A 27,774-nucleotide genomic window follows, 5' to 3' on the forward strand; every position below is an offset into this window, starting at 1 on the left:
ATGGACAAATTGTTCATGGAAATGATTGCAACTGCTTGCTCTACACACTTTCTGATAAAAGCATTTGAAAATAGTAAAATGTTCTCCCTTCAATTTATATATTTGTAACAAGTGTTTGGAACTATATTCAAGCCATCAAAGACAGGTATTTCGTCTTTTTTTAAATTGAAAAATGTAAAAATTTAATCGGCTGATTATCGGGTTCGGGTTATCGGAATTTTTTATTCCCTAATATCGGAATCGGCATCGGCCCCAAAAAATCCATATCGGTCGGGCCCTACTTTTTATGCCATACTACATGACATGTTTATGACTTTTCATAAGATTTTTTATACCTTACTATATGTCGTTTTTATGACTTTTTATGCCTTACTTTACTATGATGTTTTCATGACTTTTTATGCTGTACTATGACGTGTTTATGACTTTTTATGCCTTACTATACTATTTCGTTTTTATTACTTTTTACGCCTTACCAAACTGTTATTTTTCTGACTTTTTATGCCTTACTTTACTATGACATTTTTACGCCTTACCATACTATGATGTTTTTATGACACTTTATGCCTTACTATATTATGTTGTTTTCATGAATTTTTTTGCCCTACTATAGTATGATGTTGTTGTGTGTTACAATACTATTAGGTCGTGTGTTCGAAGCCCGTTTTCAGCCTCCTCTCACATTCAAAGAACATCCACATTAGGTTAATATCTTGAAATACTTTAACTCTATATGCCTTACTATTCTCGTTTTCATGACTTTTTTTGCCTTTCTATACTATTTCGTTTTTCATTATTTTTTATGCCTTACTATATTATGACATTTTTATGCCTTACTATACTATGATGTTTTTATGACAGTTTATGCCTTACTATAATATTTCATTATTATAATTTTTTTATGCCTTATGACATTTTTATGATTTTTTATGCCTCACTATATTATGTTGTTTTCATGAATTTTTTTGCCCTACTGTAGTATGATGTTGTTGTGTGTTACAATACTCAGAAAAGGGCAAGTTTTGTGGTATAATGGTTAGAACAGATGCCCCACAATGAGAAGGTTCTGGGTTTGGATCCAGGCTCCAGTCGCCTTTCCAAGTGAAAACACAGGTTCAAAGGCAATTCTAATGTCTTACAATGCTAAAACTTTATTTGATAAATATTCTTTGATTTTTTTGATGATTTTTTATGCCTTAATATATACTATGACTTTTTTATGCTTTTCTATACTATGTCGTTTTTTTTGTTTTTTTTTTACTTTTTGACTTTTAATACCTAATTACACGATGACGTTTTTATGCCGTACTCATAAACAGGTAAGCTTGGTGGTGCAATGGTTAGAACTGATGTCTCACAACAAGAGGGTAGTGGGTTTGAAGCCCAGCTTCAGCCTCCTTTCACAGTCAAAAGACATCCACATTAGGTTAAAAGGAAACTTTAATGCCTTACAATGCTAAAACTATATATCCCTTACTATTCTGTGATGTTTTTATGATTTTTTATGCCTTACTATACTATGACGTTTTTATGACTTTTTATGCCTTACTATACCGTGACTTTTTTATGACTTTTTATGCCCTAGTATACCATGTTGTTGTTGTGTGTTACTAATGTGTAAGCTCGGTGGTGCAATGTTTAGAACTGATTCCTCAAAATGAGACGGTCTTGGGTTTGAAGCCCACCTCCAGTCTCCTCTCAAAGTCGAAAGACATCCAACTCTAATGCATTATATTGCTAAATCTTTATATGGCTTACTATTCTTTGACGTTTTTATGACTTTTTATGCCTAACTATAGTATGACTTTTTTATGACTCTTCATTCCTTTGATGTTCTTAAGACTTTTTATGTCGTAAAAAAGTCATACTATACATGACATATATATAGTATGTCCCTATATTAAGACTGATGTTACCATATGTGTCACCTATAAGAGGATATATTATTATGACATACATACATCCTCTGGATATATGAAGATATAAGTTTATAACGTACATCAATTCATGTCTATTTAAAGTATAGCTCATATATATATATATATATATATATATATATATATATGAGCTATACTTTAAATAATATGATTTTACTTCATATGTACATACATTTTATATATGGAAATTCAACACATGTACATATATTACATTTCTATATGGGCATTCCTGAATGTAAATTCATATCTTATATGTTAATAAACCATTTGGTTGAAGGCATTAAAAAGCCAATCTCTTTGTTTTTGAGGGGTGGCGGAGTTGTTGTGTCCCTACCAATGTTGAGAACAAACCTCCACCCTTGGCAAGCACAGACCAGGAAGAATGCAGCTGCACATAAGGGCTAGTACATGAGAGCTATGGCATTTTCATTCAACGGAGTATTATTTGTAAGTTAGTTTTAAGTCACGTCAAATGCCGTCTCTTTTCTTCTAACTCATTTGTCTGTCCTTCACAATAAGCCCTAGTTTATACTATTGCTTGTGGTTTTCACACCACCTACCAAAAGAGGGTGTTCATGTGATGCTGTGATCCAGAATAGGACAAAATGAGCAAACCATAAATTCTAACAGAAAATGTATGAGGATGCCCCGTGGGGTCTGGGTTCAGTCACATGACTACTCACTGTGATGTATATCCAGCACACCCACAAGTTTTTGATGAATTCAAGGTTATTTTTTGAATTTCTGTATGCGACGTATAAAAATGGGTTCACACACCCAAATCAGTTAGATTGTTCTTGATATTCAGTTCTCAGGATCTAAGTTCACTAAGTTGAATGAAAGGAACAATCTTAGTGATTTGTGTGTACAAAATATTTTTTGTACTGTTTGGACTGTGGTTACACACACCCCAGCTCTTTCTTGTCTTTGGGTGGGTGTTATGTTTTCTTCTTCTACCTTTATCATCTTTATGTGTTGACATTAAACTCATCAGCTGTATTTATTCACTGAGACAAAGAGAACTTACTTCTTTGTTAAGGTCCACATCATAGTCCAGTGCTTCCAGGTCAGCTTCATGCGCAGGAGGAGTTGTGGCCATGGAGCGAAAGGTGAGCCATTCGTCGGAGTGTGAACGGGGTCTTTCTTTGTGCTCGGGAGGTCTTTCCTCCCCCTGGACACTCCTAACTCCCTGTGCCTCCTCCCCCTGAACAGCCCTCTCCAGCAACTGCAGGTCAAACTCCTGCTCTCTCTTCCACTGGATAACGCACACAGGGAAAAAAAAAAACTGTGAAACAAATTATAGGATGTTGCCATCAAGATGTCTTGATTATCAAGTAAATGTGAAACTGACACTTGCCTTCACACTCATAAAACAAGCACTGTACAGCACACTAGTTATTACTGGTATGCTAACATTAAAGGCTGCAGTGACAGAGAAACAGAGAGGGTGTGCGTGGGTGTGTACAGGTGTGAAATAGAAAAAGAGGGAGCATGCATAAATGAGTATGCATGCCTATATGAAATCGAAAGCTCTTGAATAAGAGCATGCGGTAAATCCACTACAACATAGATAAGGAAGACAGCACAATGGCACTGAAATAAACAAGACAGAAAAACACTCACACCGATGACAGTTTCACCAAACACATCCATATAATTAATAAAAAAACATGGCAATATGTGTTTATTAGAAAATAATGTTTATTTATTTGCAAACATTCACATATGAAAAAGGGTTCTTATAACTAACAATTAATTAGCAGATAAAAACACTGAGCAAACAGTGAGATCACTTAACCTATGTTTTGATATTGAAATGGATGTCATACACATTAGTATTGTATAAATAAAGGTGTCCTCTCACAAAGCCTGGGGGTGATAAATGGGAAATCAGTAGGTCCCAAGCCATAAACACTCAGACCATCTTTGTCTTCATTTAAAAATATAAAAAATTAAGTGAGAAAAATGCTTTGATGAGGTTGAGTTGAGTAGACTTAAATAGGCATTGCTCAGTGTATGTCAATGTTTTGTTAAGTAGAAAATAAGTCTGCACTCTCTTTCACTTTCTCTCCCTCACTCCCTCACTCTCTCTCTCTCTCTCTCTCTCTCTCTCTCTCTCTCACACACACACACACACACACACACACACACACACACACACACACACACGTATAGACACTCAAAAATACACCTGGAAGCACAGCCACTGTTACAGGTTAGAAAACAATATGGTAGTATGGTAAAAGCATACTGCCAGAGTGAAAACTACCACATCCGAGAAATGGAAAGATTGGTGAGGAGAGGGGAGAAGGGATGGACGAAGCAATGTTAGTGTCTACAACAAAGAAAAAATGAGAAAAATACCCAGAAATGGATGAATGCGAGGTGTAGATGGCATTAAGGTCATATGTCTGAGGTAATTAGTGTGTTATGTGTTTTCATAGGCAAGATATATTATTTGTAAAGATTTTGAGCAAGACCACCATCTCTACTCACTGTAATTGTCATTACTTTCACTTCATAATAAACATTTTCAACAGTTATATTAGTATGGTACATACTTTTTGTGCTACAGTTTATAGAGCAGAAACTGTTATCTGTATAGGCCTTGTTCAGCGGAGACTTTTTTACATGTTACAGCAGGAAAATCACGGGAGTAAGTAATATAAACAATGATGGCTGAATTCCATTTAGTTTCAGTTTGAGGGTCATGTCTCACTGTGTCATTGTCATGGCTCAATGGGACAGTAGAACAAAACAGAGCCATTGTTAATGTTATTAGGAAACCCTGTGCTTTTTCCTACTTCAACAAGTCAATATGTCTGCTGTGAATAAGTCCTGCTAAAGTCTGAAAACAACATGCATGAAAGAAGCACCGTTAGAGCCACGTAGTGAATTGCCATATTACACTAATTTAATGTATCACTATCAACTTTGTAATGCCAGGAACAGAGAAAATACCCACTACTCTGAGTAAAGGCATGCATGACAACTGTAGATCGCCACTCTCAGTATGGTTGTCGTCATGCTTGAGAGTGTGATGTGTGATACTGTTCTAGTAACATACTGATCCCATGTCTGCAGAAAGTGGGCGTGAGGATGAGGACGAAGACGAGGTGCGTGACGTTGAAGAGGCGTGTCGGTCTCCGTGACTCAGGGTGCGTTTGCGCTGGCGGACGAGGGCCTTCTGGTGCCTCTTCATCCTCTCCAGCTGCTCATCAGCACTCATCTTCCCCCTCTGCTGCTGTGCCGGCTCCCCAGAGTACAGACGCTCCAAGGCACTTTTTGGTCTCTCCTGAGAGGAGTGGGAGGAAAGAGAGTTGATAATAAGAGCAAAAGGTGCAGCAGAAGGCAAAGAAGTGGAATTAAGAAAACAACAAAAACAAACAAGAAGGTAAAAGCATACAGTAGTTGATGTTAATTAGAAAGGCAAAAAGAACACAGTACACTATCCAGTTTTCACAACTGAGACATTTCTGAGGTTATAATTTGAGCATTCAGAGAGAATCTGGTGCACATTGTAGATTACAAACAGTGTAAAAGTGTCCAGGCCCACAAATGCTTATTTTTCTTCTCCAGAATAATCCTTATTAATAAGGAATTTGAATAACGTTTGTAGAATGTTTTTAAGTAAAGGCAATATATTATTGCTTACATTTTCTATCTATTAAACTGTAGCTGTAGGTTCTGTCTAAATGAATAAGATATATTGCAACCAAAATCTGACATTTTGAAAATTATGGATATGGATTATATTCTAGTAAAACACACAAACACAAAAAGAACCATGGGATAAACACAAGTTTGGACCGTGATTTCTAAACACAGTAAAATATAAATGTCAAGATCTAAATCTGAAGATGGTTAATTATTACATTATATTACAAATCATATATTATAAATATTGTATTCTTTCAGGTCTGTAGTGCAGAAAATAAAAACAGGATCCGTCATTGTCTTCCCACCTGTGAACACTTCAAGCTGACTCTGATGGAGCACTTAAGAGAGCCAGAAGTATTAATATCAATTAATTAATATCAAAGAACTTAATGTGATGATGAATTCATTCATCAATTTCACTGATATCATCTAGAATTGGAGCTACATGCTACTATATCTGTGCTGTCTCTCTGTTGATTTGGGTACTCACTTTTGTTTCACTCTTCATTATTTGATTTGATTCTGCGTATTTAATTCACCTCATTGCCTCACCTTCATGCCGACAGCTGAGGCTGCTCTTCGGATGGTCACATATGAGGAAATGCTTGAAGACTGATTTAGTCTAAGTGAGGATCCAGCCATTCCTGAGGGGAAATCCAACAAACATTAATACACTGTTTTCAAAAAAAATGCTACAGCTAAAGCAAAAACAATCTAAATTCTGCTGGCTCTACCATCCAAGTACCTCTGCTGGGTAACGTCTGATAACCTCCATCATGTCCGGATGCTCCAATAATGATGTGGCTGGAGCCGTCTCCAGCCCCCATAAGCTCTGGATTGCTCAGAAAAGGCCTAAGTTCCACCTGAGATACACAGACAAAGATTAGAAACAGATGACATTCAAGCAGCAGAAACCACAAATATACACAGGTAGTGCATGTACCTTACTGTCTCCATTAGTGTACTGGCCAATCTCTCTGTCCCTTTTGCGTTCATCTGACTGTCGTTTGAGGCCACGTACAGAAGTGTGTCTGATGACCGTTGTCTCCCGGGGCAGCGGGGGCACAGCAGGGGGGTGCTCATCAGGACTGTAGAGCTGAGGTAGAGGAGGTCTGGGAGGCACATCTTCCTCACCCTGCACACAGAAAAACTGTTAAATACTGAGACTACTTAAAATGACAAACAAGTATTGTTTTTCTATGAGTGGGTCCTCATTTTGTTTATCTCATGGATGCACATGAAGAATGCATGTGCACATGTGTCTGCACATGGGTAACACAATACATAGTCCTACCAACGGTGTCACACTATTCCACTGATCAACAGGTGATGATAACGTGCCAAGATGTGCTGCAATGCACCAGCAAAGGCAGAAAGGAAGTCTCTGCTGACTAGTAAATATGGATATAAGATATGCTGGAAGTAAAATTGGATTTGCAAATGCTTCATGGGGAAGGAAATGCACTCTACACCTTTGTTAGACCTCAAGGATATACAGTAACCATTGAGTTTTGGTGAGTAACACTGGATGTCAACTTCATTTTGTTTGTTTCCAAGAAAACACCACAGGGCACCTTTGAGCTGTGTTTTGTTCATTTTTTGGGCCAAAAATAATTATTCACTACTTTCAGCTACTCACGTATGAGAATTTGCCATTTTCCTGTTTTTTTCCTTTTGCCTTTTATATCATTGTAAATTGAATATCTTTTTGGGATTTGGACTGTTGGATATATCAAACAAGCACTTTGAAGACATCACCCTGTGAAATTGTGATTTCTCACTACTTTTACATTTGATCAACTAAACGGTTAATTTATTAATTGAAAACAAAAAGGCAAACTAATTTATAATAAAAATAATCGACAGCTCAAACTTAATCTAGTGCTGATGAAAAAGTATAAATGGAAACACTGATCCAAAAGAGAAAAGATGAAGCTTCTCTGTAAGCGGACATATAATATTTTTGACCAATCACACTGGTTCAACAGTTGGAGAGAGCACATGAAAAACATGACTAGTTTAGCAACCCTACACAAACTGCATGGTGCAAACACTTAATGCGAGTCTGCCTTTCATGCAAAATTGTCTTTATTTTGTAAGAACCAGCTGAAGTTGTAGTTTTGGCAGGGGTCACTCACCCATTTAAGTCCACTGGTGATGGTTGTAGAGTGGTGTAAAGGCTGCTGGCTAGGGCTGGAGGAGAGGGTGGGGGTGTGGCTACTAGGACTGAGGTGGGGGCTGTGCTGCTGTTGCTGCTGCTGCTTCTGGGACAATCTCATCTCCATAGCAGACGGGCTCCCAGACACAGAAGGCACTGATGACACCGATACTGAAGGCACAAATTTCCTCTCTGGGGAATTCGATGTATATGAACATGTAACAAGAACACACACACACTGTAAAGACAGTGCTTTCTTTTCACATGGGAAATGTTCAGGCATTAGTAGGCTTCTGAGTACATGATTAAGGGCTTTAATGATAAGATACAGTAGCATAACCTCGTGGCATGTATCGCATTGCTCAGACAGAAAATATAATTTGCTTTGTTCACATGAAACCTCCATGTAGCTATTGTCTTACCTGGGTTAGTAACAGAGGAGATAGTGACTTTGTAGTTGGCTTTACTGGTGCTGAGGCCTGCGATAACATCCTCAATCCTCCACAGCTCCTTTCTGATCTGCACCTTTTCTTGCTGCACCCAGAGAAACACAGAAACACACACATAAACATAGACACACACTGTAAAATTACTTGTGGACCAAGACATTAAAGAAGCTATATGTACATTTTCTCTGCCAGCGAAAGTGGTTTCTTGCCAGGAGCTGGTGGTGGTGATGGTTGCTTGCTGAGAGATTCAACCAGTTTTTGTACATTATAATATTCCCTCTGAGCAGCTCTACTCCTTCAGGGCGGGTTAGCGTGCTAACTTCAGTAGAATACAAAAAGTGAAAGAAATAGAAGAAAAACAAGAGCCAACATTGACATTGCTTTCCACCGCTTGGTGACAGCTCTTGGCAAGTAAAGGAATGAAGTTTGATTCTGCAACATTTCTTCCAGTCTGGTAAGCAAACAGCTTGTAATGCTAACGCGGGCTACGTACCAATTGCAAAAACGTACATATAGCTCCTTTATTGATGACGAGTCATTTGTATTGCCAAAATATAGTTTTTAATTTATAGCCAACGCATGATCCTCTGAACAGTTATCAACCACACAGAATTATTTGTTTTGCCTGTACATAAGAAGTCTGTAACACATTCCCACACACACCCATCCATGAGAGTTAGTGACTGCTTGTGTTTGTTAACTGAGATCACTGAGCCACAGACCTGAGAAAGATCACTGCGGTTCATCTGTCCCTGCAGGGCAGACTTCAGCCAGTCCACATCTCTCTCCAGCTGGCTGTACTCATTCCATGCGTTCTCCATCTCCTGCAGAACAAAACAGGACACACTTCATGTTATAATAACACATGAAACAGCTTTCAGAGAGTGTACTCATCTCATGAGCCAATGCTACTTTAAAGGTTTCAAAGTTCAAACCCATTATACAGAGATTTACAGTCGCATGGTGAAATGTATGTAAGAGTAGCAGAGAGCAGGTGTCTTGAGTTTCTCAGTTTTATTTTGTTTTCTCACTTGGAACCAAGCTTTTGAATCTGAATTACTTGAATATGATCAGTTGTTTCCATTGTTCAGTCAGTTTTACTGTGTCATACTTACCGTGTCCATTGAGACATGAACCGCAGATAAAACGAATACAACCAATATGTCTTCGACAGCGAGAGCCAAAAATACTCATATTTACTGTTGACTGTTTCTTGTGGTTTCTTTGTAAATGTTCTATTGAAAGTTATCTTTTCGTTTTAACACTGAATATTCTGAATATCAATGAACTTGACTGGAGAAATTTACTCATAAGTTTCTCTGGAGTCTTAGGTTTATCCCCGAGCACTCATTATGGTAATGTCACACTCAACCTGAAACAGCAGGCCAGTTGCAGAAACCATCAAAAGGGAAAAACCAAAAATAGTAGCGAACATAATGCTGACACTGAGGCAGTCCAACCAATAAAAACATAATGCAAGAGGTAGTGTATACTTAGTAGAGAAGACAATCTAAGTAGTTTGAATCAGAGGACCTTACCTGCCAAAACTAAATGAAGAATGTTGGGGGAGCCACATTGAATATATAATATATGTTTTTAATTTCAAGCATAATCAACTTGCGAGTGCAGCTGGCATCTTACTGTGGAGGCTTGGGATATTTCAGCCCTGATGTGCACCACATCTTCTTGTAGTAATTTCTGCTGATAGGCAATCTTCTCAGCATGGGCCGGCTGATCCCTGTACTGCTCCATCTGCTGGTGGGAAACATCCAGCACAGACTCTAGCTTATCCTAGATAGGGAGATGAAAAATACCGTCAAACACAACCAACGCATTAATGGACCACATGAATACACCAAAACAGGCTGACAAACACACAAGTAAATATTGTATATACAGAAGGAAAAAGGCTGTTTTATATATGTATAGAATTAAAACCTTGTCATCCTTCAAAGTGCGTATCCTGGCCTCTAGCTCCTGGAGAATCTTGTCTTGTTCACACAATCGGCTTAATTTCACCTAAAGGAAAAACATATTGAAATAATGAAATTACAGGAAAACAAAGGATAAAAACTACATCTACCTCTCCTTCTCAGTACTCTCTGTTTACCAATAATAATACCACAGAGTGTAGAGTTTATGCAACAGAAGAGCAGGGAATTGCAGAAAGTCTGTTTACAGCAGAGGTCGGCTGTTTCCATTCTTGTCTTTGTTCAACTGCAGCCAGATAAGATGAATTGATCGTCTACTGTAGTCTACGCTGTCTGTAAATATGTCAATAAGGCTCATCTATGTGAAAAGCCCGGAGGAATTCCTCTCATCAGCGCAGTGAGAAATATCAAAAGGCTCTATACTGTCTAGTTTGGGGGTGAGATCTAGTAATACCCATTATAAGTAATCATAATCAAAAATCCATATTTTCAAATTCACTTTTGGAGAAAACCCTGTTTATTGAGAGTGACAGATTTGTTTTCCCAGAAATGGGTTATGTGTTTATGAAAACAACATAAGACTGCCTACTTCACAGTCTTTCTCACACAGTGTATCTTTTTCTCAGATCTATTTATCATTCTGTTCAATTAATAATTAAGCTGTTTTTATTTTGCTGCTGTATATTGTTGTTTTTAATTGCATGAAATATTCATTGTTCAGACAAATTTACTGGCAATTTCTTATAAATTGTTAAAATGGAACAATGCTAATGATGAAAAGCCAGGACATCCATCTTATTTACCTCTATTCAGCAGAAAACAAAGAATGAGAAAAGCAGGATCGGGCAAATCAAACTGAAAAATTTAACAGCTCAACATCTAAAACTCCCATTACATGTATTTTTCTCTTTAAATTGCGGGGAGGAAAATAAAAGCTGTGGTCGATACTTTCAGGCCCTCACTGTGCAGTGTGGATGGATGTCCCCACAGTTTTGCAATGTACATACGTTCCCTTCCCTCCGCAGCCTCTGTTTACCACAACTTAAGAACACACACACACACACACCCACACACACACTAAAGCACACACACTAAAGCACACACTAAAACACACACTAAAAGACACAGTAAAGTCAGACTAAAGTCAGCTGCTCCTCTGTAGTGGATTACAAGAAGTCGGAAAATGAGATCTTAAGAAAAGAAAGAGATGGATAAACATGGTGCTTATCAGACTGCTTTAAATCCTGAGACCATAATGATTCACTTACATCAGCATCACTTTCTGCTATTTTCACAGGCCTGGATGGTCTTTCTTTTTTTAAACTCTCTCGTCCAGTAACCTGAAATTCCCAACAGCCACAAATAAAATGTTTAATATCAGTATTCCAATGGAATATTTTCAATACCTTTACTTTAATACTTCCAGTTAACAGATAACAACTGTATGAATTTTCAACATACAGTCAGACTGCTAGACAAGTCAGGTGGATGGATCCAGGTAAAATAATGAATAAAAAATAAATAAAACACACAACAACAACAACAGCAACAACAACAACAACAACAACAACAACAACAACAACAAAAAACTTTGTGCAGAAGCTGAGCAAAAACATTGTGTGCAGAGAGAGGCTCTGCATCTTCAAGGAAACCCTAAAAACCCCAAGGCTGCTCTTTCTTAGCTGCTAAAAACCCCGGTCCTTTATATGAAATTTTGATTGATTATTGTAACGCTGATTTTATGATTCAAAAACATATTTTTTTCATTGGAAATATTTAAGGTTGATGTACAGTATGTCACTTGGGTAAATGTTAAACTGTAAGTTAACAAGGCCTCTAGTTTCATGATGGCGAGGTAAGGAGGTATGTATGCTGGCAGAAATAGCTGTGACAATGAAGGCAAAGGAAATAACAAGATAACATGTATCAGTCATGACATTATGGATATCACGGTTTAACATAATTTGTGCATTAGCACTTAACACAAAGTACAGCTGACACTGATGGAAATGTCATTAGTGTTAAAGGTATTTTATCATAAACCAAAGTTTTAAAATTTTGACCTGATGAGGATGATAATGAATCTTGATGTAGGGGGTCACCAAAGTGATTAAAATTTATTCTGAGTGCAGTATAAATGTATACTCTCACGTATTAATGTACACTCCTTATTTCATGGCAATCCATCCAGTAGTTAGTGAGATATTTCAGTCTGGACCAAAGTGGTGGATCAACCGACAGACCGATGTTGCCATCCCTAGAGCTATGCAATTAGCATGGCTAAAAATAAAGACATGTGTCCCCTATTGGCCTATTCCTGAAATTGTTATTGACTATACCTACAGTATGTCTGTGTCGGTGTGAAAGTGGCGGAAAATGTATTATCATGTGTTATTCAACACTATCAGCAAGTGCTGAATCTAAAAAAAAAACAACACAAAAATACAGATCTCTTGTTTACTTACTTTATCATTCAGGGCCTTTATATTCCTATTATACATGGACTTAAAACATATCTGTTCAGGTTTGGTGAGCTTAAAACTTTCTTCTTTGAGCCTTATTTTTGGTCACTAAAATGTTATCACTATTATGAAATATTGCTACAGGACCTTATATTTTATGTAATAATTTCTGTTGTAATTAGATGTGACTTTATGATCTTTTTCTCTTTTGGTAACAGTGTAACAAGAAAAAAGGTGTCAGTCTGTGCGTCCCATCCAGATGTTCTCCAGATAACAGGGCAGGGATTTATCTGCCAGTTGTCTGTCCCAGTTAGTAACGCATGAAGATGAAAAGTGTGGGTGGAATATTCATAAGACACCCACATCGGGATCACCACACCCAGCCTAGTGGTATGGACCAGAGCAAATGGGAGACTCAGTTAAAGGGCCATTCCACCTATTTTACATGTCAAAGTCAATTGCTAGTCATGGAGTACTACACAGCCTGTGAGAACAGTTTTATAGTGTTTTTGTGGTTCTGGAGGGAGTTTTGTCAAGTCTGGGAAAATTACTTAAGTGATCACCAGGACATCTTAATTTAAACTTGGAAACTACAGGTTTTTAAAAGAAAGCCTGCGTCACATATTCGGGGCATTGAGTAATAAATGAAAAACAGTATCAAGTTGAAAGTCAGCTATCAAGTCAAACTAAACAAATTGTGACGACTTTTTTTGTAATCTGTCTTTCATATGTTTGCAAGCTTTATGTAGGTGCCTTATTAAGTTTCTGTAGTACTCAAGACGAAGATTATGGTGTGAACACACCACTGCATGTCACTGTCCTTTTCTGCCTGTTACCACGATGAAAATAGAGGCCCTAAAGCCCTAAAATGTAAGCTGTCACTGTCATATCATAATCACATTATTTCTCTTAAAGAGCACCATTGGGTCATCTTTTATGCTCTCGCAAGCAAAACAAAAGCAAAGTGAAGATATCAAAGAGACATTCAACAGCACATTCAGAAATGCTTAAGAGCATGCAAGGAATCCCTTTGCCATTACAACTTCCTTTTCCATCATCTCAAATCTCATGGCAGTGTTGGAGTATCACACAGTGAATTATCAGATCAAGGGATTCATGTGCAAAATCCTGCATAATTTCCAAGGATGCATCACATTCCATTTGAGAAGCAGTGGAATGATCTGTTTCACTTTGTATGCACACCATCCTTACATTCCAACAGTACCCAAAACTTGGAGTGGAGTTTTCAAACACATTGTGAACTGAAACGATCATCGGGTCAATACTTTGGATCTGTTTTGAAAAAGGAAATGGAGAGGTGTTACAGGACGTACTGTGCATCGCTAGACGACCTCCCTCCATTCCAAAATAACAACCCGGATTTCTAATAAATGCATTGTGGTGTTAAACATACAAATCAATTTGGATCAAATGCTTTGCACAGGTGTGAATGGAATATATGTCAACAGCTAGCTAAATGTGACAGATTGATTAAATACAGCAGCATTAGGCCTTTGAATTTATATTATTTGTGACACTGACATAGGAATTGGAGTTCACATGACTCAAACGTTTCGGAAATTCAGCCATGTTCTTGTTAAAACTTCAATTCCCATTAAGACGAGCTTGACATCAACTTGTGTGGGGGTGACATTACTGCATTACCACACGGCATCTGAAAGTATCATCCAAAAGAAAACATTGTGACAGACTGAACATTACAACTTTTACTCAGGTGAGAAGCCAGACCAGCAATTTATGTCACATTGGACTATTTGTTGGATTTTGGATTTTATTAATATGGAAATGGCTTTTTATCATCAAATGTATAATTTACATGATAAGAAGACAGTTAAAAGACATGTTAATCCCATTATAAGGAGACAGTAGAAAGCACAGCAAAGAACAGAGGAAAGACAAGAAAATGGGGAGCAGGGAGGCAGATGTTGGAGGTAGCAGCAGGAAAACAGGATTGCAGTCCAGAGAAGGGAGATGAAGTAGAGGATGAAAAGGATGAAGTGGCATTTACTTTGTTGGGGCCCACCTTCAGATCTAGATACTCCAGGTCCTTCTTCAGTTGTATGTAAGTATCATCAGCCTTTAAATGAGCAGTGGAGAGATAAATCATTTGAAATGTAGCTGCAAACGATAATGGGTGACCAGATGACTCCTAAAGCCTTTATTTGCTGTTCAGGCTTTGCTAACAGGACTTTAATTAACGTGATCTCAATTACAGTTTACTTCTACCTCTGTATTTTTATCTACAGTGAGTGAAGCCAAACTGTAATTAAGTAATCATGAAATTTTTGAACTGGTTTAATGTCTCATGTTTGACCTCATACACAACTGAGCAACGCAGGTCTTGTGCATGACGTGTGGTCAAACCGAGATTTTACACTCCATCATAAGCACAGAGAATGGCCAGAGAATGGTTGGATGTTAGCTGGGTGGGGTTGTCATTTCTGAGCACCGTTGCAGCTTCACTGTGGTCTGCTAGTCTTACAGCAATGCACTGTTTGTGACCAGGCTCACAAGGGAAACTGTGGCCTGGTGGCTGCTTCAGAGTGATAACGCCATATGCAAAAGATTTATCAGAGCACACAGAGATGTAGATACAAATGTGAAAGTTTAAAATGCAGGTACAGTCGACGAGCAACATGCTTCAAATGTGGCATATTACTTATTACAAACAGAATAAAACAAGCCTCTGATAGCTTTTTCAAGTTTTGAACAAGGTGGATGAGGAACACTTACTATAAAGACACTAATGTATCGATACAAGGCAGTCTAGACAATCTGAAGTGCAATAAAGCCCATGCCAAAATGGTTGAATTAAAAAGACAACCAAGCATTATCAACAGATTGCAGTCTTGAATGAATGACAGGGAAGTAATGTATGGGATTGGCTGGGGTGATGGGGACCACAATACACTGGCAGGGGTTGCAGTGTGCTGTAGAAGAGGTTAGGGAGGTGCAAGGGCCCCTGACCTGCATGCCGGAGCCTAGAAGGCCGTTGTGCTGGTGGTGCTGCAGGTGAGCGAACGCATAGCTGGGGCTATGCACACCAGCCATCTTGGCCTGGTGCCTCCGAAGCTGAATGAGGAGCAGAGTCAGCTCCTCTGGCTGTAGCCAAGCCCGGGTTTTAAGGGCCGCAGGCCAATGAAAGTGCAGAGGGATGAGAGAAAGTATTTGAGAACCATCTGGGTAGTACAGTGGCTGAGTTAAAGTAGCTGAGAGAGCCAAGTGGCAGAGAGGCCAGTACACTTCTGCTTCTATTAACGTCCTAATAACACAAAGCTAGAGCTGCTCTGTGGAGATATGATCTATTGTGCTATAAGTGATGGTCTGAAGACAAGGGTTATCAGAACTGATAACATTAGAACAAAAGGTATAAAAATCAAACAAGCTTTATAGTGGTTAAAAAAAACAGCGCAGTCAGCTCTAGATTCTACATCTGGATACTGTCACCATGATGAGCCTTATAGTTATACCTGTTCATACCTGGATTGGCTGTCCTTGACTACTGGAAAACTATGTTAATACACATCTTTAATAATGAAACCAAGTCATGTAGTGCATGTAATAAAGAGGATCATACCGTTTTGCCATGTAAGCTAGGTGCACTGACGGTATGTGTGATGTAGCCCATGGCTGGCATCGACCGTCTCTCCATTTGGGATGTCTGTGGACAAACAACACATTCATCAACTTGTTATTACAGATCTTATAGAGTCAAATCAAACAGAATGTCTAATTCACTAAATAATCTTCAACAGAGTGTTAAAGTGAGAGATAGACCACTCCATCACACTGAATCAAAGTTAAACCATTGCCTCCAAGTCTGCAAACAAATTTGACTACACAGCAGATTTATTTTTTCATCTATCCTTTTCTCCCTTTCATCACTCCTAATCTTATTCGAAACAAGGTGTGCCCTGAGTTTTAGAGGCTACAGGGCTTGGAAAATTTGACGTTTTTGCTTAACACACAGAATTAGTGAAAACCAGGCCCACTACAGAACCTTAAAAGGACACAAACAACAAGAGATTTAATTAACTACACATAAATTATACTAAACCTGCTTTCTTAAAATAACATTTGTTTGCTACCAGCAAGAGAAGCACTGTAAGCCATTCCCTTTGAGATTCCCATGCCACTATTTTTTTTGCTGTATAATAGGTTTTTTATTTAAATGCAAGATCAGAAGAAAGAGACCGCGGCTGATGGTTGAGATACAGTAGAGATGTTTATAGGGTGCTGAGGAGCCCTGGGCAAATTGGATTAGCTGCTAATAAAACATACTTTTTAATGATATTCCACAGAGGTATACAGATTGCTATTTCTCAAGCACGCTCCAGCCAGAGAGCACCATCAGCCTCAAAGATGCTGGGTGCACCAAAACTAAGTTCATTGCCGACTAAATTTAGTTCCCATAAACATCACTTCTTTGGATCATCTTGCATAGTCACTGTGGCTCCCTTTGTTAAAAAATGTATGTTCTTCAAAAGGCTTTTCCATAATTGTGCATCGCTCTGTTTTATGGTTATAATTAGTGTCCTGCCACTGATGGGTGAATGATGGAGGAAACAGCATCTGCGACACTTTGTTTACTTGTGTAAGGCTAACGGGCTGGTTTATGAGGCTTGTGCGTGCTGGCAAATGTGGTGATGGTTTGGAGGGAGATCTTTTCACATGTGGAGGGTGTGGTGGGGAGACAGCACAGGGTGTGGATGACAGGACGTCCCCTTGCTGCGTCTCCAGTGGCGGCGGTGGTGCTGTCTGAACGCTGCAGTGGTTTGGGGAACAGCAGAGTAGCGGGCTTTTACTCACACATGCTCACACCACCTGTGGATAAGGCCTGGGTGTGGACTGTGTGAATCTGCAAATGATTCACATGAGCATCAAAGTGTGTGCGCTGAGAAGTCAGATGCTTCTCATGCTCCTCATTACTAGTCTTCCCATGGTGTCCTTGTGAGCTCACGACATCCTTCAAATCATCAAATGTCAGTTGATACCTCACACCCACTACCCAAAGCTACTGTGAGAATGAGATCTTTGTCAGTGGGCTCACTACATGTGAATCAACAAGTTTTACTTAAATCCCAAGCCAATGACAAACTACTGACATTTACTGTGTGCCAGTATTATAGTGCTGAAGCACCAATGACTGAGTATGAGTACATAAATGAAGGGTGGGACTTTCATCTATCATCTAAACATTATCTATACACGTTTATCGTGTGCAGAATTATGGGACTCTGACGGTGGGACTTCATTAAAACAATTTATGTGTCCTTTGTAAACAACAGAGGATGTACTTCTTGAGAAGGCTCCGATTCTACCGATTAAACAGCAAACTTTTGTTTCCCTTTTATCTAACAATTCAACAGCTTGTGATTCGATATGGCATACAAGTCTGGTATGGTAACCTGGCAGAACAGTGAAAGCCCAAGCTCCCACGTCTCGTCCAGATGGCCATGAAGATCATAGGGAAAAAAGAACATAATTTTCTTCAGTCCTTATACAAGAAATCTGTGCTCAGGGAGGCTCAGAAGATTCAGAATGAGCCAACACACATCCTGAACCCAGAATTTGAGATACTGCCCTCAGGCCGACAGTTCAGGATGCCAAATTGTAGATTGAACAGGTACAAGAACTTATTCATGATAACAAATAGGGTTACAATACCTGTCATATCTGGGTTTTTATTCTTTTGTTTATATCTGGTTTAATTAGAAGAACTATTGTCCACTATCACTATTTATTATCATACCTGGATTTATTACTGTAATCACTGATCTTAGGCACGCTCCACTGGACAATAAAGTACACCTAACCATAACTTAACTGGAACCTATGAGGTAATTCAACACAACAAGTCTTTCTATGAGTGTAATAGCAGCGTGATACCTCACTGGGAACACACCTACTGCTGCCCCTTGTGAATCACTTCCTGTTCCAAGACACACTACAGAAATATGTTAACTAAAGTGGCAACTAATGATTATTTTCATTATTAATTAATCTACCAAATATTTTCTTGACTAATCAATGAATCTTTTTGCCTATAGAAAGTCAGATATTGATTAAAAAAGGCCATCACAATTTCCCAGAGCCAAATGGGGCATATTCACATTGTTTGTTTTGTCCAACCAACAGTCCAAAACGCAAAGATATTTCATTTATACAGCTATAAAACCAAGAAGAAACTGAATTTTTTCTTGAAAAAAATCTGTTGATTGACTAATTGATTAATGGTGTAATTGTTTCAGCCCCAGGGGTTACCATGACATCAGCCATTCAAACCCTTTAGCATCAGGGTAAGGTAAGCATAGTGCAGAGGCATAAGCTATAATCAGCATGTGGCTACATGGACAACACTTGTTAGAAGGAAAAATTCCTTTGAGGTTTTGTCTTTTTCATGGTATTTGTGAATACTGATAAAAATATAAAATAAGACCAGCATCAGCCTTTATCGTCTTCTTAAAAATAACTTCAGATCAAGTGCACCACTACACCAATATTTTCATTTTTTTAGTTTTATAATGAGTAATACTGACTTTTTGCTCTACATGAATAACTTATTCCTAGACCAGGCTGTATGTTTGCTAATCTTGGCTGTAGTACATAATGATTAGAATGTCATTAACATCTGAAGTTGAAATGAAATATCAAAGGCACTGATATAAAATTATTCGTTAATATTATTCTATGAATGCAACACTTAAGATGCTATATTCCACAATATTTGAGTACTTTGAAAAGTATTTAGAACTACATTTAATACTTTCTATCTCAAAGTTTGATTGGGGAAAAAAGTAAATGTTGTTTTATATTTTATAATACAATGTTTAAGTAAACTGTTGTCTAAATTGTCTGGAAAAGATTTATGAGAAGCAACCCTGAGAAGTAAGTCAGAGATGCCTCTCTACCCTCAGTAGCTGCCCTACCTGTGAAAGATGGGCACAGATATGGCTTGGTGAGCTGGATCTTGTGCTGTCCCCGGTTAACACTTCATCCAGGGGCCTGACTGTGCGTCTGTCTGAAGGAGTGTGTGGCCTGCGAGGGGACAGGGGTTTGAATGAGGAGGGGACAGACGGTGGGACTTCACACGGAGACGGGGGGACAGAGATGGAGCGTGGCATCTCCACCGTAACTCGTAAAGATGAAGAGTCTGTGAAGTTAGGCCCAGAGTACACAGGAGCGGTGGGGCTGCCGTGACGGAACTGCTGCCGCTGCTGCCACTCATACAGCTGCCACACCATTCCCTCCTTGGTGGCCATTCGCTCATCAGTGGACATGCGGAAGTGGCTGAGCCGGTCATGAGCATACTTGTAGTCACTGGGCAGGTTGCATGTTGCTGGAGGAGAATTGCTGTCAGGCGGGAGACGTGGAGACTTTGGCAACGACTGATAGGTGGCATCCACTGTGCTGGCTTTGGGCTTTAAGGGAGGAGTCCGCCGGGGGAGGTTGTACTCAGCAGAGGGAGCACTGAGACAGAGAAACACATGGAAGAATTTTACTTTTATATAAAGATTTGGATATTATCTGTTCCCAATTACAATTCTTTTTCTACATAAAATAAAATAAAATTAAATAAGACACTGAGCCACTGAAATATTCATGTACTCATAAAAGCCACTAGAGGGAAGCATTTACTCAAAGTTTTTATTTTCATCATTGTTCATGCTGCTGTTAGAGAGAAATGTTGGTCGATTCAAACTGGCTGTGTGACGTCAAACTGACCTCTTGATTGGATCCCCTTTTTGAACTTTGACCCACTGCTCCACCTGAGCCAGTGTATTCTTCCTCTGCACATGTTTCTCAGTGCCTGCCTGCGAAACAAAGCCCCTCTGATAGACAAGATTTCCATTTTGTTCCGGCGGCAGAGTCACTTGGATTACAGTTTGCTGTTCGTTCTTGTGGGCGGCACCATTGACAGAGTTTGGAGAGAGTCTCTCTGCTCTTTCCTCTGTGGCTGACTGGCTGGGCCTCCCTTGGACCTCTAATCCATACCTCACCTCATCTCCATGAGCCAGTCTGATACCGTTATCGTGAGGTTCCTCTCTATCTGTCCTATGAAGGCTTTCTGACTGAGATGAGTTCTGGTTGATGTGGACATGGTTGGTCTGTGGAACTGCTTGCTGTGCAGCCTTCTCCGCCTTCTCCACCTCTCTGAAAAAAAGTGAGAGGGGATGATTTAATATTAACACCAATTATTATATTCTGTTTGAACTGTAGGTGTGTTTTTCACTATATTTATCAAGTTTATTTAATTGAAAAACATTTCTACATACAACATATCCCAAGTTACAGAGTATGTCTCGAAGTAGAACAGTACAACTGTTATAAATGGCTACATTCATATACTTGTTTATTCATTATCTAATTTTTCCTGTTCATTGTATATTATGGTGAATAGCAGCTCTATTCTTGAAAAATGAATCCCTTGTTTAAAGCATTAAGAGGTGGATAAAAAAAAGCACAGTGGCCACAAAAATTAACCTTCATGATCCTGAAGGTAATTTCCCAATTCATTTGCAGAGACACTTTTACATACGGTCAGATCCATTACTGAGTTTCACTCAGGAAAGATCAGAGACCATAGGGAGTTATTCAGTAAGTTTACATCTGCACTTTTTAGAGGTTTTGCTGGAGAATCCATAAAGAGAGAATCCCCAGGGAGAATTGACAGTTGTTTTGTCTTCATTAAATAGCTTTGGGTAGTATGGTACTCAAACATTTTACTTTTAATTTTACAAACTGAATACACTTAAAAGTTGCTTATTTCTTGGGAAAGTAACTCCTGAGGTAGAATATGAAGATAGGAGCAGTAATAAAAGACGTGCTTTGGATGATTGAATAAGTGAGTTTAGTGTTATCATTTATTATACCTTCATTAGTGCAAAGCATTTCATATAATTAATGTTTCATTTCAAGGGACCAAACTAGGATTTTCATGTAGGACACTGAGTGCTTTTCAAAATAAACATTTCAGGAGTAATTACTTACGTTGGCCTCTAAGTGGCATTATTGCACAGACATTTGAACTGTTCCGACCACCGGATAAGTGATGCATCCAGCTAATCCAACACGTCTAGATGCAGTTTGTAATACATTTAACACAGATACAATTGTCACAGAGTATCAGACTGTATTGCAGACTATTTCTGCCATTGATTGTGAATATTTTCCAAAACATTCTGCGGACAGCTCTACATTGTGATTACTGCTGTAGAAAGACAATCTGCATTAGAACATCTCTTATGTGAGGCTTGTGCTCAGCTGGCAATGGTTGCAATGAGCCTCATTTATACCAGACCCAGATGCAGTACACACACACACACACACACACACACACACACACACACACACACACACACACACACACTGCAGACATCTTTGTGCCCTAGAACAGACGGACAGAGTTGCACCTGCTGTGGAAGACTGCTGTTAAAACAAAGCCCATGAAGGCAGGAAAAAGGAGCAAATTATAGTTATGAAAGCAGCATTAAAGCAGTGGTCAGTTCAACACTGCAGTCTAACACTGTAGACGAAATAACACACGATGATTAAAAATAACTATTTGGTTGAATACTATGATGCCCAGGTTCCCTTCATAATATCATCTCAAGACATATCCAGCTGACAGAGACTGCTGTGCTTTATGGAAGGAAAGATGTTGATACTAGTGGATGCCCAACCAATGAGGGAAGAGAATCCTACTCGGTAGAGCAAGACCAACCTCTTTATAGTGTGACTCTGCTGCATTAGCGCAGCCTGGTTCATGGCCCGGATCCAGCCATTCATGTCCTCCTGTGTGTCCGCACTGAAGAAATATGTCCGCATCCCGCAGTGTTCTGCCTGTGAGCCAATCACAGAGTTCTTATTGTAAATGTAGGAGCGCATTCCTGTGTGGCTCGCCTATCAGAGAGAGGGAGAGCGAGAGGGAGAGAGACAGAGGATAGATATGAGAACTTCTATACCTAAGAAAAACCTGCCAGTGAGGCCGATGAGTGAAAACCTTTGCTGCCTTGTGTACTGAGACTGACAGCTGTCAGCTCAGTCAGTTCACAGCGACATTTTACTGAAAAAAAAAAGAGTAGGGAGGGAGCAAAGCGCTGAAGTAGAAACAATGTGAACATTGTGTTGTTTCTGGCAAGGAAAAAAGCATTACCCAGGTTACATTTATTTAAAAAAAAACTCTGTACAGCCTCTTTAGCACACAGAAATTAGACAGCGACTCAGGAAATAGCCATACAGCAGCAAAGGAAAGTCAATTACCTGTCACCACTTTAGGCAGGATACACACACACACACACACACACACACACACACACACACACACACACACACACACACACACAAACACACACATTACACATTATAAATATTATCTTGCTTGTCATTTCTATGTGACGGTATAAATCTGTCTCAACAGCTTGATTGTACAGTGTGGCCACCAAATCCTCCAAACTTCACCGAACCCCATCCACTTCCGATGCAGACAACCAGCTATACCACAGTCATCTGCTAAATATGTCGCACTGATCTACCCAATATATAGTAAAAAAAAAGTGCAAGCATCAACATATTTATGTAAAATGCTAGTTATTTCACATTAATTGTTGTAACTCCACCATAACAAAATTCACGAATAACTGCTGACACCCACTAAAAAGGACCAACTGCATTATATAGTGTATACCATGGAAACAGTGTGATCTTCACTGAATACAGTACAAGTAAAATCTGCAAAAAAAAAAAAAACCTATCCACAATAACAGAAAAAGGTTCTCTCAGTAACTACAAAGATATAATCCTGCTCCCCTCTTTTTTTTATGTTCATAAACTGTCATAGCATGTTGCAGTCGCTATGAGCACTTCACTAGCTCAAAATACCTTCCTATTAACCACCATGATTTATCTATTTTGAGTATAAAGTGAATACAGTCATTCTACTGAAAATTCTTCAACTTTTAGACAAGTTCTAAGCCAAACACTGTGAAGTCAATTTAAAAAAGAACCTGCTTCAGAACAGATGCGGAGAAACAAGCTAACGGATTATATTGTATCTTCAGTTGCAAAACAATATACAAATTAATATATGTACAGCAGCAGGGGGCAAATTGCTGATGTTAGCAAACATCCGAAGAAATGCAATGAAAATATGAAAATAATGGCTGTGACGCTGTTGTCCCACCTCTCCCATGATGATAACAAGGTGATAAGTGATACACAGCTCGACAAGACAAATACCAGAGCCACTGAGGATGTGCGTCTATGAGAAAGATCAACCGGCAATATGATTGTCATGCTCTCCCAGTTGACCACATTCATAAAATTAGCATTTGGCTAACGTACTAAACATCTGGATATTTCACACGTTTTCTTTTTCTTGCTCTGTGGTCCAGCACATTGGATTTGAACTGAAATGATGACTTTGAGGTTAAAGTGCAGACGCCCACCTTTGATTTGACAACGTTTATATCCACACTGGGTGAACAGTGCAGGGAGAGACTGTTTTCTTTTGGTAACTATGAATAAGAGTATTATCATTTCTGCTCTGAATGAGAACAATTTTATTTTTTTGATTGAAAATCTAATTTGCTGGAGTACAGTGCAAAACAGCAGTAACAAGTAACAAAAGTGTTACTGTCTTAATACTCACTCACAGTGTACTTACTATACATGTAGAAGAGGTGAGTGTCAGTAACAGAAGCTTTGTCCTTTTTTTTTTTAAACATTCACATCCAAATTGTTTACTAAAACTAACGGCACTCCCACACACTCTGGCATTGTCCATGGATGAGTGTTGCTGTAGTCATGTCTGTACATGATAGGGCTTTGATGCACATTTATAGTAATGCGTATTCAGCAGCTAGTAGCATGATATGAAACAAAATGAGCTGAGAATGGCGGTCCACTGATGAGGCTAAAGTGAAATCAAATACCTATTCATGCAAGACAGGAAGTCTGTGTGATTCAGGATGGCCGCCCGCAGAGAACAGTACTCACTCCGCCCGCGCACACACACCAGGTCACAATGGGAGGCAATTGACCAACAGGGAATGAGAGAAACACAGTGAGATGAGCAAAAATAAGAGAACAGAAAACAACAGGAAGTTACAGCAGATCAGTGCTGACTCAATAAGAAAGAACAGAAATGTCTGTGGTCCTTTGGGAGACGTCACAGAAGCGAGTGTGAGTAACATCATACAGTACAGCTGCATCACACAGTAAGTGTTTTGACACTTTAAAATCGGACACATCATTGTTGCATCACAGTACAGCCTGCAATGCTTAAAGGAAGGTAAAACAAATTATAATACAAAGCTTAATAATAAGTGTAAATATTTCAGAGAGGAACTGTACTGACTTATACAACCTAATGTGGCATCTAATATCTTCTCTACTCAACTGATGCTTCTGAATTTGGTTTTCACTATCTGTAGTCAATTATTTCAACTCATTACTTCGGGCCAACACAAGCTGTAGTCTGAAATTCACTGTACATGTCAGTGGCTCTAATAGTCTGGAACATCCCATTGTTGAACAACAGTAGACATCTACTGAGCAGTTGTCATGCTTACTTAGCAGTAACTGAAAATTTCCAAAGCACCTCGGATGCATGTAATGAAATCTCCTGCTGTTTAATGCATGATGGCTCAGGGAGAGGGAGGGAAGAAATAAGGATCTCTTAAATACCGGGTGGTACAGCAGAGCCCAGGCTCATTTCACCTAACCTTACATATATTCCCTGGCAGGCAGTGGGAGGAGACGGTGAATAGGCTGAATGTATAATTAATATTCCCCGCAGAACTATTATCATACAAATTCCATTGTATGTAATATGATCTTTAAAGCACAGGCGATACATACCACACAAGCACACGCATTCATATTCACATCCATACAAACAGAATCCAAGAACAAAAAGCCCAAGTACAAAGGAGCTGTAAGGATTGCAACAGAATGCCCTGAAGCTGCAGTGATGCATCAAACATTCAGGCACTATTGTTATTTGCAACAAGCTCTGTGTTTTCACAAAGGAGGAGCTGGATATTGTTAACCCTCTTGCTCTAAGAAAAAGACATGAATCCCTTTGCTGTCCTCTGGCAGAATTCACAGAAGGAAAAGAAGAAAAAAAAAGACTTTGGCGCATGCAAGGAGAAGTTCTGCTGCACACTTTCAAGTAAAAATGACACTATTACCACATAGTGTCTGGCTGTTGTGATATAATAAAGAAGTTATGTGTCATTCAAATTTCTGTGAAAGAACAAAGTTGTTGCACTGTGCACACCATATTACAGACTGCACTGCTGCAGCCTCTCCAGCACAGTGGCTGAGGAACTGAAACACAGTGAAACATTTGTTTCTGCCCCTGCTCACAAAAGTTGAATAAAGTCAGACCATGCATAAGTCTACCTTACTTGAAATACATATGCTAATATGAGCAGATCGTGTCTTTTAGAAGTGTGACTAGAATACATAAAGGGTTGTACTGTAGCCATCCACTGTCACACGCACTGTTGGGTTTGCTTTAATAAAGGTCAGGGACCAGAGGGTCAAAATTTCCACCAGAATCTGCAAAACTCTGCTTCAGGAAGAAATCTTCATAGAATTTAAAACCTGAGTTGAATGCAAAATCTCTCTTGCACAAAAATGTTAACATAAGTTGAAATTGTAAGTGAGAGTGTAAAACAGTACTCGTTTCAGTAGGGATGACAAAGCAATACTTTTTCCCTAACTTACTTTAAGAATTTGTTGTTGTTTTTTTTTCTTTTTTAAATATTTGATAAAACAATAAGTGAAGAAGACTTTTGACAGTTTTTGATGCTACAGACACATTTTCTTTGGTACTCAAGTACACGAGTACCCAGCCAGCCTTCCTGTATTACAGAGACCACATTTGGGGAGGGGGCAGTATGTGAGGATTGCTATCCAATAGTGATGTAGCAATAAACATTCCTAGAAACACTGTAAATAGTGAACAAGATTTGCTCGCTACACATGGACATGATTGTGTCTTTCATAAATGTGATTCAGTGCCACTTTAGTGTTACCTTGAAAGCATATTTGCGGTTTATGTGGTCATCAGGCTCAACTGGTGCGATGACATAACTGGGGAGAGGGATGCTACCGAGTACTGTCTCCTCTCGGCTGTCTGTGAAGCAAGGACACACACAGACACATACACACACACACACACACACACACACACACACACATAGAATATTGTTACGGGCACCCAAAACAACAATCTCTAATTCTGCCAAGATTTTTTTATGATGTTTACAAGTGACTGCAGATTTATGAACAGCAGGGAGATCAGTAAGGCATAATTCATGGGTGACTCTTGTCTGGAAGGGGCCATGTGGCAGCATGTGGCACGAGGTGGCATGTGGTTTATCTATTATTCAGTATGATTAATGGAGGAGAGGAGGTAGATGCTATAGCAACGCAAGCAGAGATTATATCCCATAATAAAACACTCAAGTTAATGAGGAAGGAGAAGTGAGAGGAATAGAAAACCAGGGAGAGTAAGAAACAGCAGTAGATGTCATACGTCTAATTACAGGCTGTTATTTATCAAGAAATGTATCTTCCTGCAGAGGAGATCACTAAAGGTTTGTGTTTCTAATTTTACAACCAAATCCATTGTAAATTTTGTCTCTTTTTTTTTTAAGTATATTTTTTGGGCTTTTTTTATGCCTTTAATGGACAGGACAGTAGAGAGAGACAGGAAATGGGCAGAGAGGGGGAATGACATGCCGCAAAGGCCGTCCAATGCGGGACTCGAGCCGGGGCCGACTGCAGCGACGATTGCAGCCTTGGGGCGCCTGCTTACACCACTACGCCACACGACACCTGCTTTTTTTTTTTCTTTTTTTTCTTTTTTTTTTAAGCCCCACCTTTCAGCAGGGCATCAAAAAATTTATTTGAACTCTTATTGTTCCTCTCCACAGAAATCTTTAGTAAAAGGCGAAAGATTTATACGATCTGAAGAGAAACAACAGTGATCTAAAAAATGTTGTCTCTTAAACCCTGGCCAAGTGCACTTTTCACAGACTCACCTTTGTAGTAAAACAAGCAGTAGTCTGACAAAACAAACCACTTCCGTTTCCACAGTCGCATTCCAGAGCTGTCCTGGAGGTAAAGGGGGAAACACAACAC

General features: G+C 39.1%; 1 protein-coding gene and 1 non-coding gene across 8 annotated transcripts in view; both read right to left on the reverse strand.

Annotated features, from left to right (window-relative positions):
• Window positions 1-2,735: 2,735 nt before the first annotated feature.
• LOC111654827 (pleckstrin homology domain-containing family A member 7-like) overlaps window positions 2,736-27,774 on the reverse strand; it is a 50,281-nt gene continuing 25,242 nt past the window's right edge. Inside the window, exons 5-23 of one of the 7 annotated variants that reach the window (XM_087173903.1) lie at window positions 27,675-27,747; window positions 26,664-26,764; window positions 22,343-22,521; window positions 20,344-20,772; window positions 19,548-20,088; window positions 16,196-16,279; window positions 15,586-15,720; window positions 14,627-14,695; window positions 11,404-11,475; window positions 10,143-10,223; window positions 9,846-9,995; window positions 8,927-9,028; window positions 8,178-8,289; window positions 7,736-7,926; window positions 6,541-6,732; window positions 6,343-6,460; window positions 6,150-6,241; window positions 5,005-5,232; window positions 2,736-3,192 (exon numbers count right to left, since the gene is read on the reverse strand). In XM_087173903.1, coding sequence (XP_087030029.1) covers window positions 2,938-3,192; window positions 5,005-5,232; window positions 6,150-6,241; window positions 6,343-6,460; window positions 6,541-6,732; window positions 7,736-7,926; window positions 8,178-8,289; window positions 8,927-9,028; window positions 9,846-9,995; window positions 10,143-10,223; window positions 11,404-11,475; window positions 14,627-14,695; window positions 15,586-15,720; window positions 16,196-16,279; window positions 19,548-20,088; window positions 20,344-20,772; window positions 22,343-22,521; window positions 26,664-26,764; window positions 27,675-27,747 — 3,204 coding nt within the window. In that variant the 3' untranslated portion in view covers window positions 2,736-2,937. Of the gene's footprint in view, window positions 3,193-5,004; window positions 5,233-6,149; window positions 6,242-6,342; window positions 6,461-6,540; window positions 6,733-7,735; window positions 7,948-8,177; window positions 8,290-8,926; window positions 9,029-9,845; window positions 9,996-10,142; window positions 10,224-11,403; window positions 11,476-14,626; window positions 14,696-15,585; window positions 15,721-16,195; window positions 16,280-19,547; window positions 20,089-20,343; window positions 20,773-22,342; window positions 22,522-26,663; window positions 26,765-27,674; window positions 27,748-27,774 lie in introns of all 7 variants that reach the window. The other 6 variants (XM_087173902.1, XM_023405983.2, XM_087173905.1 and 3 more) reach the window with 6 other exon arrangements.
• Window positions 27,505-27,620, reverse strand: LOC111654834 (U5 spliceosomal RNA). The gene has a single exon (XR_002760762.1). It is a non-coding gene; the product is annotated as a U5 spliceosomal RNA (small nuclear RNA).

The sequence above is a fragment of the Seriola lalandi genome, unplaced genomic scaffold (assembly GCF_002814215.2).
Source record: "Seriola lalandi dorsalis isolate HSWRI2012SDOR001 ecotype SW California unplaced genomic scaffold, Sedor1 jcf7180002054291, whole genome shotgun sequence".
Classification (NCBI taxonomy): Eukaryota; Metazoa; Chordata; class Actinopteri; order Carangiformes; family Carangidae; genus Seriola; species Seriola lalandi.